We start from the raw sequence: 15,744 nt of genomic DNA on the forward strand, positions 1-15,744 counted from the left end.
GCTCAGTCTCCCCTCGGGCAGGTTCAAGCCATTCCCCTTGGCCTGTCCCTACAGGCCCTTGTCCCAAGCCCCTCTCCAGGTTTCCTGCAGCCCCTTTAGGCACTGGAGCTGCCCTAAGGTCTCCCCTCCAGGAGCCTTCTCTGAACCAGCCCAGCTCTCTCAGCCTGGCTCCACGGCAGAGGAAGATCCCTTCAGCTCCAGCGGTCGGGGCAGGGCTCTGCTCCCAGCCCCACTCTCCCGTCAGCTGAACCTGGATGTCACGGCACGGGGTCCGGGCAGAGCCCCGCGCACCCGGCCAGGGCGGCCGGAGCCGGTGCGGGGGGGACCGGGGGAGGGCAGGAAGCCGCGTCCTGGTCCCGCCCCGGCCCCGCTGACTCACGACGCAGCGATAAGCGCGGCCCGGCCCGGCCCTGCGCGCCGATGCCCCGGGATGTCCGGTACGAGCGGGCCATGGGCGGCCCCGCCGCGCCGCTGCCCCGCGGGCTCCCGCTGCCGCTGCCGCTGCTGCCGCTGCTGCTGCTGCTGCTCCCGGCGCAGGTACCGCGAGGGGCGGGTGCTCGGGATCGGGAACGGGGGGACCGCGGCGAGCGCGTCCGTGTCCGCCGGGGTGGCAGCGAGGGCAGCGGCGCCGTCGGGACGGGGTCCGCGCCCAGCGGGATCAGCCCCGTGTGCGTGAGCCCCGGGGTGCGGGTGCGGGAACGCGCGGGGTCCAGCACCCCGAGGGCGCAGGGGCCGCGGGCTCTGCGGGGTCCCGTGGCCGCGTTTATGGTGTTGGCAGGAGTGTGCGGGACCCGGCGCCCGCAGATGCTGTCCTGCGACCATAGAAGCGATTCCAGCGCCGGGTCTGGCTGCGCTGAGCGGAGCCGGGGCCCGTCCCTGCCTGCTCCTGCCCGCAGAGCTGCTGCGGGCCGGGGGTGTTGGCAGCGCTGCCGTGGCAAAGGGGCCGTGTTCCTGGTTGTGCCTCACTGCCGCTTTCCGTCACTGGGGGAGCGAATGTGCCCCAAGCCCGTGGCTGAGCTCCAGCATCGCTGCAGGCTCCAGAGTGACGTGGTGGGAGCCTCGGGAAGCAGGGGTCCTGGGAACATCCCATGGGAACAGCAGCCGCGCTCCTGGGCTGCTGGGGCAGCGGGGCTGGGAGCAGAGGGGAGGGTGGCAGCTCCTGGTGCTCCCAGTCCTCCTCCTGGTGCTCCCAGTCCTCCTCCTGGTGCTCCCTGTTCTGCCCGTGGTGCTGTGGGGGAGCTGCTTGGTTTGAGTGCCCTGACACCGTAGAGCTGTAGTTGCAGAAGGCATGGAAGGAACTGCAAAGCATCAGGGGAGGGAGAAGTGGAGCTGGTGAGCGCAGAGCGCTGGGCTCTGTTCTATTTCCCTCATGCAGTGGCCACACGACAAGAGCTCTGTGTTTGCTGTCCTGGTTCCATCCTGCGTGGCCACACGGTGCTGGAGGAGCGGTGCTGGGAGCAGTTGTCCTCCTCTGCCAGCCCCACCGTGTCCTCTGGGCAAAGCAAGGGCTGGGACACTTGCTCTGACCTCTCTCTAAAACGAGCAAGAAGAGGGGCAAAGGGAAGAGTTGGTCTTGGCACAGAGGGGTTGCTGTGAGGAGCATTGGGAGGGAGCTGGTGCTGATGGGGCGCAGGGTGGGCACAGACCATCAGCCAGTGCCTGCCTGGTGGCCTGGCTGGGTCCAGAGCGGGTCAGAGGCAGCACAGGGGCTGTGCCAGACACGAGGGTGCAGCAGGTTCCTCGCTCTGTTCTGCCTGGTGCCGCGCTGGCACCCGGGACGGCGGCTCCAGCCCTGCCTCTGCCTGGAGCCGTTCGGGTCCGGTGCTGTTTGCGGATCCCTGTTTGCCCATGGGGTGTGTGCGCTGCGGCTGAGCTGGCGCTCGCTGTGCGGCTGCCGGGCTGGGGAGCAGCAGCTCCGCTTCCCGGTGTGTTCGCAGTGACCTCCGCCACGTCAGGGCAGCGACACCCGGGCTCCGAGGGCCCGGGGCAGCGCTGGCTGCATTGCTGGCATCAAAAGTCACCCAACTCGTTTGGTTCTGGCAGGAGCCGGTAGCTGGGCTGTTTGTGCCGCGGGTGGGAAGGCGCCAGGAGCCATGGCAGGGAGCAGCCGTGCTGCGGCTCATTCCCACCGGCAGCAAAGCTGGATCCAGGGGAGAGGAAGGCAAAGGGCTGTGAGGTGCTGGGTGATGGGAGCTTGTCCTGGCCCTGCTGCTCCCTAAGGACCATGTTCCTGCCCGCAGTGCCTCAAGGGCGGTGCTGTGACTGTCCCAGAGACGCTGCTCTTCATATCCACTCTGGATGGAAACCTCCACGCAGTGAGTAAGAGCACAGGGGACATCAAGTGGACCCTCAAGGATGGTGAGTGATGCCCGGGGGGTTCTTGCTCACACCCAGCTCCTGGGGCTCGGCTCTAGCTGGGTTTGGGGGTGCAGCCCCGGCCTGGCTCTCTGGGGTTCCTCCATCCCAGGGATGCTGCCGGCTCCAGCTCAAGGCTCAGCAGTGCTGGAGCAGAGCATGAGCCAGGGGTGCTGGTTCCGGGTCTGCAGTGCAAACAGGCAGCACTCAGCAAACACCGCGGCGCTGCACCCAGCAGGGAGAGGCTGCTGACATCTGCTTTCCCTCTCTTCCAGATCCCATTCTGCAGGTGCCGGTCTATGTGGCAGAGTGAGTGTCAAACCCCGGGCACTGGCGCCGGCTGTGCTGGAACCTGTTTTGGTGCACAACGAGGAGCCTGCGGTTCACAGCAGGGAAGGGAACCCCGGGGAGATGAACCTCCCAGCCCATGCCATGGCATCGCCTTAACCTACCCTTGGTGTTAGCCCTTTGTGCACACCCATGAGCAGTAGCTGCTCCCCGCTGCTGAGCTGCAGCGTTTTACAGCCAGGAGCCCTCAGCACCACCACAAGTGAAAGAGGAGGAGGGAAATAGAGGAAAACCCCCCTGGAAGAGCAGGGGCACGGTGGGATTGCAGGGAGCAGGGCACGCAGCCAGCAGGGCCGGTAGGCGCAGGGCAGCCGTATGGGGTTACGGAGCTGACCCACAGCCAGAGCTCATCTCCCAAATCCAGCTCTGGAGGTTCCAGGAAAGGCCAAGCCCCGCAGTGAGCACCCGGGAGCAAAGCACCGGGGGGGGTCTTTAGTGCAGCTCCGCTTCAGCCCTTGGCCTGTGCCCAGGATGCTCACATCTCACCCGCTCCCTCCTTTCCAGACCAGCGTTCCTCCCAGACCCCAATGACGGCAGCCTGTACATCCTGGGAGGGAAGAACAAGGAAGGCTTGATGGTGAGTGGGGCTGGGGGCTGCCTGCATCCTCCCTGCCACCCCGGCGGCTGCAGACCAGGCAGAGCTTGATGGGGCAAGCACGGAGCTATTGGTCCAGCTTGTCCCTGTCACCAGGGAGGTATCAACTGGGATTCGTCCCTCTCCACTGTTCCATCCTGAGCCATGAGGGCAGGGGAGGAGGAGGAGGGGGTTTGCTGGGACATATCCTTCCCAGCCTGCTCCTGACAGTGGGAATGCTGCTGCTTGGGCAGGCCCCGCATCCTCTCCTCTGTGTTCTCGCAGAAGCTCCCGTTCACCATCCCAGAGCTGGTGCAGTCCTCGCCGTGCCGCAGTTCGGATGGCGTGCTATACACCGGTACGAAAGAGCAGGAGGAGGAGAGGGGACCCCGGGGATGCATCCATGGAGGGGGGACCGGAGGAAGCCTGGGGGGGTTTGTCAGGAGGGGCACTGGGGCTGCGGAGACTTGGAAATGTGCTCTCATTGCCAGGGAAGAAGCAGGACACGTGGGTCATCGTGGACCCCAAGTCAGGGGAGAAGCAGACCACGCTCTCAACAGAGGCCTGGGATGGTCTGTGTCCATCCAGTCCCCTGCTCTACATTGGCCGGACCCGTAAGCCAGCCCTGCTCCCTGTCTGTGTCCATCCCTTTGGAGCCTGGAGTGGGATGCTGGAGGTGACCTCGTGCCCTGCTCGTGTCCCAGAGTACATCATCACCATGTACGACACCAAGTCACGGGAGCTGCGCTGGAACGCCACCTTCTCCGAGTACTCAGCACCGCTCTGCGAGGAGCGGCACCACTACAGTGAGTGGCCATGGCCATGGCAGGGTTTGGGGGGTGAACTGGGACAGAGTCCCCCGGCAGCACCGCGGCATCGCCCCATCCTCTGCCCTGCCCAGAGATGGCTCACTTCGCATCCAGCGGGGACGGGCTGGTGGTGACGCTGGACAAGGAGAGCGGGGAGATGCTGTGGGCACAGAACTACGGCTCGCCCGTGGTCGGCATCTACGTGTGGCACCAGGACAGCCTGTGCCGCGTCCCCCACCTCAACCTGGCCATGGAGACCCTGCGCTACCTCACCTTCCACTCACAGGACATCCACGTCCGCAAGTGGAGCCACCAGTCCCTGAAGGACTTCACCAGCACCAAGACCCAGCTGCTGTACGTGGCTCCTGTGCTGGTGGCATTCGCGCTGCCTGTGCTTGCATCAGTGATGGGTGGAAGGCTGAGGCTTGTCCCTGCCTTGCAGGCCAGCGCTGTACGTGGGGAAGCACGCAGCCAGCTTCTATGCCCTGACCTCCCTGGTCCACAGCAGCGTGGCGCTGGTGGTGAGTGCCCGCACCGGTGTGCTCGCGCTGCGGTGGCCTGGCTGCGTGGTGCTCCACGAGCTGTGGGTCCCAGCCGCAGGGCATCACGCTGGCCAGGATTGACGGCCCCACCACGGAGGAGGTGACCATGAGGGAGTCGGGGGAGTGCGAGATCACGCCCAGCACCGACGTCAAGTACCCGCAGGGCAGCATCACCGCGCTCCGCAACCAGTGGCTCCTCATAGGTGCGGAGCCGCATGGGGCTCGGATGTGTCCCTGCAGTGCCCTGGGGACGGGACCTGAGCCGATGGTTGTCTCTGTTCTCCTCCCACCACAGGGCACCATGAGCTGCCCCCCGTGGTGCACACCACGATGCTGCGGGCGTTCCCAGAGAACCTGCGGAAGACGACAGAAACCATCATCCCCAGGGCCCCGGCTGCCAGGACCCTCTTCGATGATGTGAGTGGCAAAGCTCTGCAGGGTCCCACCTCTGCACTGGGGGAACCTCAGCCGGTGCTGGGTCACTGAAGGGCTGGGGTTTGGTGCTGGGTCCCCAGTGTGGGGTCCTACAGAGAGGGGGTCCCAAACCCAAGTGCTCAGCATCCGTCCCCTGGTGCCAGCCCAGCCCCGGTGTGTGTTGCAGTTCCTGGCCCCAAGCAGTGTGGAGGAGCCGGCCATCCGCAGCGAGGAGCAGCTCCCATCAGATCCTGCACCAGGGGAGCAGATGGAGGTGTACCCTGATCCCAGTGAATGGGACCTGGTGATGGCTGCTGTGGGCACGGCTCTGCTGGGCGGGGGGGTCCTGCTCCTCCTGCTTACGGTGAGTGGTGGCAGTGGAAGAGCCCACTGCTCCCGAGGGGATGGGAGCTGAGCAAGCCCTGCTCTGGGCGCTGAGCGCTGCCGTGGTCTGTGTTGCAGAGGCTGCAGAGGCAGCACGTGGAGCAGCAGCAGCAGCTGGAGAAGCAGATTCAGCTCCTGCAGCAGCAGCAGGAGATGCTGCTCCCCGGCTGGGCCTCCAGGGAGGCTGCTGCCGCTGCGGAGCCGGGGCTGAGCCAGGGCAGCGCATCCCAGCACTCGCAGGGCTCCTCAGCCCACCAGAAGGACCTGGCTAACGGCACAGCCAGCCCGGATCCCGCTGCCCCGGTGGCTGCTGAAGGTGTGTGCAGTGGGAGCGGGCAGGGTGTGAGGGGCTTTGTCTGTGGATGTCACCTGAAGCAGGAGCAGAGATGCCCTGAGATGAGCGGGCTGCAGCCCCACTGAGGTGGGAGGAGACGCAGGATCTGCTGCTGGAGAAGCACGGGCTACAAAAGCAATTGCAGGGGTAGAGCCCAAGAAACATCGAGCTGGTTAAAGACCTGGTGTGCTTCCTACAGGACCCGTGCTCACAGGTTGAAGGATGGCTGTCCTCTTCCTCTGCAGATGCAGACCCAGACATGGTTGTAGTTGGGAAAGTTTCCTTTAACCCCAAGGATGTGCTGGGCCATGGAGCTGGAGGAACCTTTGTCTTCAGGTGGGTGTCTCCAGGGTGCCCTCATTCTGCTCCTCTTCTCCCTGGGAACTTTTGAGGTTGAGTTGCCACCTTCCCCTTCTTGTGGTCCTCATCGTATGGGTGGGTACACAGGGCAGGTCTGACCCTCGCACCACTGCCCCATCCTCTCCTTCCCTGCTGCTCCAGCCCCTATTGAGGCTCCTCTGGCTCTGAGCTCCTTTCCCCAGCACTAAACACAGCAGAGAGCAAAGGGATGTTATTGCCCTACAAGAGGAACCCAAGCCCCCTGTGTGCAGCACAGTGCAGGGATTCCTGCCTGCCCATGGCTGTGACAAGCCTTTGGAGTCGCTCTAAGGTGACCCATGCTGAGGACCCCATGGTCCTGGCTGTGCTGTGCTCCGGCCCTGGAGCCCCATGCACAGCCACAGACCCACGCAGGGGACGGTTCGAGGGCCGGAACGTGGCCGTGAAGCGCCTCCTGCCCGAGTGCTTCCACCTCGTGGACCGCGAGGTCCGGCTGCTCCGGGAGTCCGACGAGCACCCGCACGTCGTGCGCTACTTCTGCACCGAGAGGGACAAGCAGTTCCACTACATCGCCATCGAGCTCTGCTCCGCCACGCTGCAGGAGGTGAGAGCACGCCGAGGGCACTGGGCTGCTGCTGCGGGCACTTCGCTGTAGGGGGAATAGGTGCTGCCTGGTGGGCCTGGAAGCAGCAAGGCCGGGGTGCAAATGACCTCCGCATGGGCTGGTCTCCATCCACCTCTGCCAGCCCAGCGAGCAGCATCTCCTGGCAAGCCCTGCTTCTTTGGCCCAGTTCATCTCTTTCTGCCTCTGTGTGGTTCCAGTACGTGGAAAGCCCCAGCTTCGACCGCCGTGGCCTGGACCCGGTGTCTCTGCTGCACCAGACCATGTCAGGGCTGGCTCATCTCCACTCCCTCAGCATCGGTGAGAGGCGGCGTGGAGCATCCCGGCCCTGTCCCGTTCTCACACAGTGGTTTGTGTGGGTGACACCAAGCGCTCTCTCTTCCAGCCCATCGTGACCTGAAGCCCTGTAACATCCTCATCTCTGTCCCAAACCCCCACGGGCAGATCCGAGCCGTCATCTCCGACTTCGGCCTCTGCAAGAAGCTGCAGGGGGGCCGACAGAGCTTCAGCCTCCGCTCCGGCATCCCTGGCACCGAGGGCTGGATCGCGCCCGAGGTGCTGCAGGAGGCTCCAAAGGAGAACCCGGTCAGTGAGACATGGATCCCTGCTGGTGCTCCTTGAGCCAGCCCAGCACAGAGAACCAGTGCCCCATGCCAGGACCCACCTGAGCCCTGTGTCCAGCACTGGGCACCTCATCCGAATGAACTCCTTGGAAGTTTGGGATGGGGAGGTTGGATTGGGCCATGGCTTGCTATGGAGGTCACCGTTCTGCTTGTCTGCTTAGTGCAGGGAATCCTGTTCCTGCTGGAAGCCGGTTGCTGTACTGGTCCCTGGCAGGGCACATACTGGTGTTGGCAGCATGTTCCACATACCCCCATGGTGGGTTTGGTTTGCACAGCGGGGTGAGACCCGGTGTGTCCATCCTGACTTCTGCCTATGCCTCTGAAAGCCTCTTCCCTGATCAGGACCTGGTGTGATGTGTTTTCCAGCAGCCCTGTAGCCAGTGACCAAGTGTTCACATAAAAGAATGGGGAAGCAGGGAGGTGAAAGCTTTCCTTGCTTTTTGCCATGAGGATCCCATCTCCTTCCCTGTTGTGTGTTGCAGACATGTGCTGTGGACATCTTCTCAGCCGGCTGCATCTTCTACTACGTGTTGTCAGGGGGACAGCACCCGTTTGGGGACAGCTTGCGGCGACAGGCCAACATCTTGTCGGGCGCTTACCAGCTGAGCTGCCTGGAGGAAGAAACTCATGGTGAGACCCTTCCCAAGGGCACAGCCCCATGACAAAGCCCTGAGCTGAGGGGCGCAGCTCCGGGTCCTGCTCGGGGTGTGTTGGTTCTCCCTTGTGTTGTTTCACTACCAGACAAGCTGGTTGCGAGAGACCTGATTGTGGCAATGATCAGCCCTGAGCCCCAGCACCGACCCTCGGCCCCCGTGGTCCTTGTGCATCCCTTCTTCTGGAGTCAGGAGAAGCAGCTGCAGTTCTTCCAGGTGAGCGGGCAGTGGATGTAGGTGCGTTCAGGTCAATGTGCTCGTCTGAGCTGCTGTGGGATGCAGTGGGGGGGTCCCTGGGTTTGTGTCCCCCTTGGCACCAGCTCTGTTCCCTGTGCCCACCCCATCCCTGCTCTTGGGTGCAGGACGTCAGCGACCGCATCGAGAAGGAGCCCGCTGAGGGCCTCATTGCCTCTGCCCTGGAAGCGGGCGCGCGGGCGGTGGTGAGGACCAACTGGAGGATGCACATCTCCCTGCCGCTGCAGACCGGTGAGTGCAGGGGCAGCGCTGCCCTGGCTGTGCCGTGGGCTCTGCTGCTCGCTGCCATCGCTGCTCCGGGGCAGCCCCTGGCTCAGCATCAATCCTGCTCTCCCCAGACCTGAGGAAGTTCCGCACCTACAAGGGGACCTCGGTGCGAGACCTGCTGCGGGCCATGAGGAACAAGGTACGTGCCCCCCCCCCCGGCTCCCTGCTCCCCAGATGCCCCCGGCGCCGCTCACTGACTCCCTCCTGCAGAAGCACCACTACCACGAGCTGCCGGCCGAGGTCCGCGCCGCGCTGGGCTCCGTCCCCGATGCCTTTGTGCACTACTTCACCTCCCGCTTCCCCCGGCTGCTGCTGCACACACACGGGGCCATGAGGGGCTGCGCCCACGAGCGCCTCTTCCACTCCTACTACTGCCAGGGGCCGGCAGGCGATGCAAAGTGAGCAGGATGCACACTGGGACCACGCCAGGCTCCACAGCCAGAGGCCCAGGCGCTCTCTGGTGTCCCTGTCCCCTCCATGGGATGGTGAGGGTCTCAGGACCGGGTTGCCCAGTGTACAGGTGGGTTACAAGCAGCATGACCCAGAGGAGCTGAGCACAGGGCAGCACTGCTCCTGCCCGGGCTCTCCCGAGCCCAAGAGGGACCCCCATGGGCACCCACCTTTGCAAATGCGTGCCTAAAAGCACCGACATCAGAGATCCAGTGACTGCCGGCGGACACAGAGCTTCGGGAAGGAAGAAGCAAATGCGTTGTGTTTGCCTGAGGGTGGCTGCAGAGCAGGGCACCAGCAGAGCAACACAGGCAGGCTGGGGCCAGGTCCCAGCAGGGTGTGCAGTGGGGATCAGGGAGCTTCACCCCGTGCCACGTGCCTGGGAGAGCGGCTCTCTGAGTGCGTCCAGCCTGGCTGTGACCCACACTGGTCACTTCTTCATAGCATCAGACTGGGCGGGGGTGGAGGGACCTCAGAGCTCCTCCAGCTCCAACCCCTGCCACGGGCAGGGACCCCTTCCACTGGAGCAGCTTGCTCCAAGCCTCAGTCTCGACACTGGAGGTGATCCCATCCCTCAGCGCAGCTGGGGCACAGCAGGTCAGCTCCTGGCACCATCCCAGGCCAAGGCAGCACCAGCCTGGAAGGGGACGATGGGGCTCCAGCACAATCCCAGTAATGAAGTTTTTAACCTCAGCTGGGCTGAGAAATGCTTTTGTCCCTTTTGTGACTGGGCCCGGCCCTGAGCAGTGGTGCAGCTCTGGGAGCCCTTGCCCCAGGACACCAAGGCAGGGATCACCCCAGGGATCCTCCCGTCTCTGTTACCCCACAGCCTCCCTGCTGCCCCAGGGCTGTTCTGGTTTATAGCATCCCCATGGACATGTATTTAACGCAGCAAGGTTTCCTCCTGGGAATGGCAATAATTGTGTACTGTGTGATTCCTCTGTGCTGGGGTGTGGGATTTTGTCATGCAGGTAACAAGGGGTTTGTACCTGGGGTTTTTTCAGGATGCTGTATGATCTAGAGCCTTTTATACTAAATGTTATTAAAAAACAACTGAAGAGCTTGTCCTGCTTAAAACCAAACTGGTTGGAGAGCACCAGGAGGTGCTGGCAAGGACAAGAGCAGAAAGAAACCCAGGGTACTTCACTGGGTGCCTGCAAATGGAGCCAATGACACAGGACGTGGGGGCCATTAGCCTGCAGTCCTGCTCACAGCACAGCCCTGATTCCCCAACACTGGGAAAGTAACTTAACTCTACCCAGTTTATGAGAAGCATCTCCCAGAATGATTTAACCCCCTCCCCAGACCTTCCATCGCCTTACTTCCCTCTTGCTCTGTGTTGAGGAGGAGGTGAGAGAGGAGCAAGTGCTGAGCAGGAGCTCAGGCTTAGCACAGCTCTTACTTGGAGGGGAGACCAGAAGCAAGGCGCCGGTGTTGCACCCAGCAAGGCACAGGAAGCCAGGCCAGGCTGGACAGTACACCAAACAGTCTTTATTCAAGTTCTCCAATATACAAAAGTTGAGGTTTCATGTAGTTTAATTTGCTTTAAAAGGCTGACTGCTGTCTCACCCCGGGCATGTTAAACAGCTTACACGAAGGTCTCAAAAGGAAACAAAGGCCACACAGGCATGTACAAATAACGTACACGATAGTTCTGCCCTCCCCATGCTTTGCTCTCAAAAGGCCCAGGAGCCTCAAAGATGGTGGGTTTTAAGCTTTGGGAAGTTATAAAACAACCCCACTAGGTATACAGTTAGAAAATGTTTTCTATTAGAAGTGGGGAGCAAGAAACCTTTGGGTACCAGAGTGAACAACGGTGTTCCCACAGCATCAGGCACTTCCTTGTGGCAACCAGACCATACCCAGCTGTGTGGAGGGAGTGTGAGCAGGGATGCTACCAGACCTCCCCATCCACAGCTGGGATGGTTTGGCACAGATGTGGAGTCCATCAAGAACAAGGTCTAAGCAGAGGTTTTCACAGCACCTGAGCCAGACTTGGAGCTGAGGAGCTTCTCCACCATGGTACGAGCATAGCAGAGCCGGCTGGCCAGCTCCTTGCAGCATCCGTGCTCCTCGATGAGGCTCAGCTTGTACGTGCGGAAGTCCCGTTTCTCATCTATGTATGTGACAGCAGCCATAAGAGGGCACAAGATGACCTTGGTGTGGTCCTGTGGGGAGAGAACATACAGTCACCTCAAGCTCTCTGCTCCTGAGGGCCACCTCAGCAGCAGCTGGGGCACCCCAGCATTCAGGAACTGCAGCAAAGAGGAACACAACGATGTGACCAAGCAGACTGTGCACAGCCTCCCTCCTGCTGGACACAGCCCTTCACGAGCAAGGAGCGTCTGCACGGCATGCACGTACCCACAGTGGAAGCAAGGAGCTCCCTGGGCAGGGCAAAGCTTTGGCTCAGGCCACGAGGCAGCTCTCACCTTGAAGAAGTTGATCTGGACGGTGCCGTTGCTGAGGTGCAGGGTGATGGCTCTGCGGGTGCGGAACCACGTGCAGAGGTAGGGCAGCCGGGCCAGCTCGTCCCCCTCCCGAGGGGTGATGTTGGCGCCCGCCTTCAGCAAGTGCTCGCTCATGTAGTTCCGGAAGTATTTCAATAGCTCTATCTGCGGGTGGGAGAGGCTGTGAGCAGGCTGGGGGGGCACAGGGGCTGCTCTCACAGACCCAGAGCCCGAGGCGTCCCTGCACAAGCTTGTGCAAACCCTGACACTCAGAGTTAACTCAGTCTGCGGTACTCGAGACTCGCTTTGCTCACACTGGTGCATACAAGTCACAGAAGCACTTATTTCTGTGACGCTGCTCATAAAGGAGCCTCAGACAGCAACCAGAAATGAACACCCAGAGCTGCGGGTGTCTGTCCCTGGGGCTGTGTTTTACCAGCCAGGAGGAAGCCTGCAGAACGCCAGCCACCCTGAGTTACAGCTGCTTCTCCTTGGCCCCCCTGCCAAAGCCCAGCAAGGCTGGCATCAGTCTCACCATCAGCCCCCCAAGCAAGGCTCCTGCCCCTGGCACTGACCTTCTTGTTGAGGGCAGAGGGGTAGGATCTCACAGTGAAGTAGGACTCGGCGCCTTTTTGCTCGATGTACTGCAAGCTGTCCCCATCGCTGTACATTATCAGATGAGTGGAGTCATTGAAGAGAACTCCAACGCTGTTGTCACACAGCTGGTAACCTAGTGCAAAAGGGAGCTGCCTGTTAGGCCTTCACATACATGGGACCACGGGTTGTGTGGAACACAAAGGCAGGTTGTATCATCCAGGGGTTCCCTGACAGCCACCCCCCAAGTCCCTGCCAGGTCTAAAGAGCCTCCTGTTTGGTGAGGTCTTCTGGATTTGTCATCCTCCCTTATGCATCCCCTGCTGCAGAAACAACCACAGCTTCTGCAGTGGGTGCCTGTGCTCCCTCATCAGCTGACAGCCATCTCCCACCTTAAGGTGGCCTGGGCTAATGCTCAGTGACCACTGCTCTGGATTCACTCATGATTTGGTAACGTTTCTGACAGCAATCTCACACACACACTATTGATTAAAGAACCAGACCTGTGCAATGCCCAAACCCAAGCTTCCCCAGCTTCTTCAGAGACTGGAAAAGGCTGAAACACTGCCCCCATGTCATTTACCTAAGCCATATTTATCCGAGTAGTCCACCCATTTGCTAACCCAGAAGATGGGAATGCAGGCTGGGTCCTCAGCTTCTTCTGCAAAGAGAAGAGGAGTTTGTTAGGTGACATTTCACAGCACCCTGTGCACCCCAGCGAGCAGGCAATGCCTGAAGGAAGGGAAGCGACTCCTCACCTTGCCTCACCACCAGTCTTTCAGAGGGCTTGGCCAGGTTGACTGCAGTCAGCTGCTTTAACATGTCAGCTAAATGGGTGCCAACAGCATCTCCCAGCTCCCGCAGCGCAGCGACATCTTCCTTGTCAGGCAAGCTCTCCAGTGCTGGGCCATCTCGTCCTGGGCCAGCAAAGAGAAGACGTTGGATGAGTGACCAGGCTCCTATAGGCACCAGATGCACATCCTACCCCAGCTATAGAGAACACAACACACAGCACATAACTAGAGCTAGTGCTGGCACCTCCTCCCTGCTTTGGAGCTGGGCAGAGCGAGGAGACCTCTCTTGCTCACAGAATGCTCCAGGTTTTCTTAAGAACGGGTAGAAGAAGTGAGGGATCACCACATCCCCATGGACTGCTCTGGACACTGCGGTGGCCCAGCCCCACCTCCAGGGGCTCACACTTACCTTTGTTGATTTCAATGAGCGGCTTTCGCCCGCCCGGCTCAAGCCCACTGGGAACAATGGAAAACCTAGGAGCAATGGTGAGGCAGCTGGTGGGCAGGCGGCTGGGGATGTATCCCGACGTGAAGAACTCGTCATTCAGCAACTCGTCGATTGTTGGGCGCGTGGCAGGGTCGGACCTCAGCATCTTCTGGATAAGGTTAGCAGCTACAGGGTTGATGTGCTGAGAGGAGACAGAGACAAGGGTCAGGGGGCAACGTGCATGAATGGATGCACAACCTGGGGGAAGCTCTGCTCAGAGCAGAGCTCTTGCGCTGCTCCCAACAGCGTGTAAAGCCTGGAGTCAACTATGTTAGCAAGAGAACTCACAGCAATGGGATGAGCTGGGGACCTGACCCAGGACTCATGGACTTGAACACATCCATTAAACCCCACACACCAACTGCCCAGCTAAGGCTCGCTGGATTGAGGGGCAGGGAGCTGCTAGCTCACTCCACCACGACCTGAAACATCCCCTTCACAGCACTCTGGGAGCTCACCATTATGTGAGAGCCCGTTAAGTGCTAGAAACACGATGGGCAGCAGAAGGCTGACCAAAAACTGCTGCAAGGTGAGATCCACCCACAAGGACCATACCTTGGGAATAGTATATTGGTTCTTCTTGATTCGGAGGTAGGTTTCTTTCAGAGAAGGCGTTTCAAATGGCGGTTTCCCCACCAGCAGAGTGTACCTGTGTGTTTGCAGACAAAAGGGGTCAGCTCTGCAACAGACACTCTGGGACTTGTGCGCAGTGACCTTCTCCTAAGCACACCCTGGGACTTCCCTAGCAGGCGGAACACAGTCAGCACTGGACATGCAGAGCTGCAGACTGGGCCTGGGTGCTGCCCAAAGGGAAGCTGGGACCTGGCACCCTCTGGAGAAAGGTCTGGAACAGGCAGCACAGGCTTTCGGTAAATGCCTCGAGACAGCCACGCTGTGCAGACACAGCGGCACCAGTGCCTGTGGAGCACAGGGAGTGCTGCTGGCATCAGGCACTCTGGACACAGTGAGGAGCTTTTGCTCACACCGAAACCTGAAAGAGCCAAAGGAGCAGGACCACAGGGACCAACTGCCCACCCCATGGCTGTACAAGAGGAAACTTGACTTACGTGATGCAGCCAATGGACCAGATGTCCACCTCGAAACTGTGCCCCTTCTGGCCCAGCACCTCCGGAGCAATGTAGTTGGGGGTCCCACACAGGGTCATCTTACGCTCGCCATCATACTCTACTTTAGTGGCCAGGCCAAAGTCACCTGGGGAAGACAGGGTTTGTCTGGAGATGCCCTGGATGGCTGGTCCCTGGGGTGGGGTCCCATGGGGGCAGCCAGGGGAGGGCATCACACCACGGACACCTACCGATCTTCACCTCCATGTCATCGCTGAGGAAGAGGTTGGCCAGCTTGAGGTCGCGGTGAATGATGCGCTGGCTGTGCAGGTACTGGCAGCCCAGGATGATGTGGCGCAGGTAGTACCGCACCTCGGGCTCGCTCAGCGCCTTCCGCCGCTTGTGCAGCTCCAGCAGCGACTGTGGGGGGACAGGGAGGTCAGCACCGGGGGACAATCAGTACCGGGGTAAACCAGTACCGGTGACACCGACCCACACCCCCCCCCCCCCCCACCGGGTCCCGCTGCCCCCCGGCCCCTCACCCTGCGTCGGCAGAGCTCCAGCACCACGTAGACGAAGTCATCGTCCTCGAAGAAGCCGTGGAAGCCCACAACGTGCCGGTGCGCCAGGCTGCGGTGGATGGCGATCTCCATGGACATCTTCTCCTTCTGCTGCCGCTTGAGCAGCAGCGACTTGGGCACCACCTTCCCCGCGAACACCTCCTGGCTCTCGCTCTCCGCCAGCTCATAGCACCGCGCGAAGCCGCCTCTGCCCAGGAACCTCCCGCGCACGAAGCTGCGCCGGGTCCGCGGATCCACCAGCACCTTCGGGACCTCGCTCCTGGCCGCGGCCGCCGAGGCGCCGGTCCGGGCGGGCTCTGCCTTGGCCGCCGGCCGCACCGGCTCTGCCCGGGCCAGGGGCCGCACTACCTTGCCGCCCGCCGCACTCATTCCGTGCCGTGCTGGGCTCTGCCGTGCCGGGAGGGGAGCGCAGCGCAGCGCACCGGGAGCGGCCGGGGGAGCCGGTGGCGGTGGCGCAGGCGCAGAGCGGGCAGGGCCAATTCAAACGCCGCTCACGATCGTTACCGCGGCCGCTGCCCATTGGCCCGGAGGATTTAAACTCCACGCCGCGGCGCAGGGCACCATGGGAGCGCTGCGCTTTAAAGGCCGTTAAGCGGCCGAGCGGGACACGTGGTGGGGCCGGGAAACGCGAGCCCCCCCCACGGTAACGGCTCGGGGAAGGGGGCCCCGGGGTGTCCCCGGGTGCACCCCGCAGGCGGAGGGAAGGGATCGCTCGACTCTGTCCCGCTCTGGGGACCCCGCTCCCCGCAGTGCTCTGCTCTGTTCTGCTCTGCTCCGGCGGCTTCTAATGGAGCTTAAAGCTCCT

The 15,744-nt window shown here is 61.8% G+C and overlaps 2 protein-coding genes across 4 annotated transcripts; one reads left to right on the forward strand and one right to left on the reverse strand.

The window, feature by feature from the left end:
- The first annotated feature begins 354 nt into the window (after positions 1-354).
- Positions 355-8,961, forward strand: ERN2 (endoplasmic reticulum to nucleus signaling 2). 3 transcript variants are annotated; one of them, XM_061349105.1, is made up of 22 exons: positions 355-537; positions 2,241-2,358; positions 2,631-2,664; positions 3,208-3,280; positions 3,563-3,635; positions 3,769-3,891; positions 3,982-4,083; positions 4,179-4,440; positions 4,529-4,607; positions 4,687-4,831; positions 4,924-5,045; positions 5,230-5,406; positions 5,505-5,742; positions 6,006-6,096; positions 6,514-6,703; positions 6,922-7,021; positions 7,107-7,306; positions 7,827-7,974; positions 8,086-8,213; positions 8,360-8,483; positions 8,591-8,658; positions 8,730-8,961. In XM_061349105.1, exons 1-22 carry the CDS (start codon positions 421-423, stop codon positions 8,919-8,921), a joined length of 2,904 nt encoding a protein of 967 aa, XP_061205089.1. In that variant the 5' UTR covers positions 355-420; the 3' UTR covers positions 8,922-8,961. The 3 variants fall into 3 exon arrangements, with proteins under 3 accessions (XP_061205089.1, XP_061205088.1, XP_061205090.1); XM_061349104.1 differs by having other exon boundaries at positions 356-537; positions 4,681-4,831; XM_061349106.1 differs by lacking the exons at positions 355-537; positions 2,631-2,664 and having other exon boundaries at positions 2,098-2,358; positions 4,681-4,831.
- Positions 8,962-10,440: 1,479 nt separating this feature from the next.
- PLK1 (polo like kinase 1) lies at positions 10,441-15,308 on the reverse strand. Its single transcript, XM_061349107.1, has 10 exons — positions 14,901-15,308; positions 14,610-14,778; positions 14,362-14,506; positions 13,850-13,943; positions 13,217-13,436; positions 12,772-12,930; positions 12,597-12,674; positions 11,995-12,149; positions 11,402-11,584; positions 10,441-11,137 (listed from the first exon to the last, which is right to left on the reverse strand). Exons 1-10 carry the CDS (start codon positions 15,306-15,308, stop codon positions 10,931-10,933), a joined length of 1,818 nt encoding a protein of 605 aa, XP_061205091.1. The 3' UTR covers positions 10,441-10,930.
- Positions 15,309-15,744: the final 436 nt, after the last annotated feature.

Source organism: Neopsephotus bourkii, unplaced genomic scaffold (assembly GCF_033783945.1).
Source record: "Neopsephotus bourkii isolate Nb327-2 ecotype Australia unplaced genomic scaffold, CSIRO-AGI_Nbou_v1 NB_384, whole genome shotgun sequence".
In the NCBI taxonomy this organism is placed as follows: Eukaryota; Metazoa; Chordata; class Aves; order Psittaciformes; family Psittacidae; genus Neopsephotus; species Neopsephotus bourkii.

Bases quoted from the DNA above. Each gene is read 5' to 3' on its own strand.
- PLK1 (XM_061349107.1), bottom strand. From the start codon at position 15,308: ATGAGTGCGGCGGGCGGCAAGGTAGTGCGGCCCCTGGCCCGGGCAGAG. The intron at 12,931-13,216 runs GTAAGTGTGAGC...TTGCTGGCCCAG, and splicing joins GCTCATTGAAATCAACAAAG to GACGAGATGGCCCAGCACTG. The intron at 11,138-11,401 runs GTGAGAGCTGCC...CTCTCCCCACAG, and splicing joins TCCAGATCAACTTCTTCAAG to GACCACACCAAGGTCATCTT.
- ERN2 (XM_061349104.1), top strand. From the start codon at position 421: ATGCCCCGGGATGTCCGGTACGAGCGGGCCATGGGCGGCCCCGCCGCG. The intron at 2,359-2,630 runs GTGAGTGATGCC...CCTCTCTTCCAG, and splicing joins CAAGTGGACCCTCAAGGATG to ATCCCATTCTGCAGGTGCCG. The intron at 4,832-4,923 runs GTGCGGAGCCGC...CTCCCACCACAG, and splicing joins CAACCAGTGGCTCCTCATAG to GGCACCATGAGCTGCCCCCC.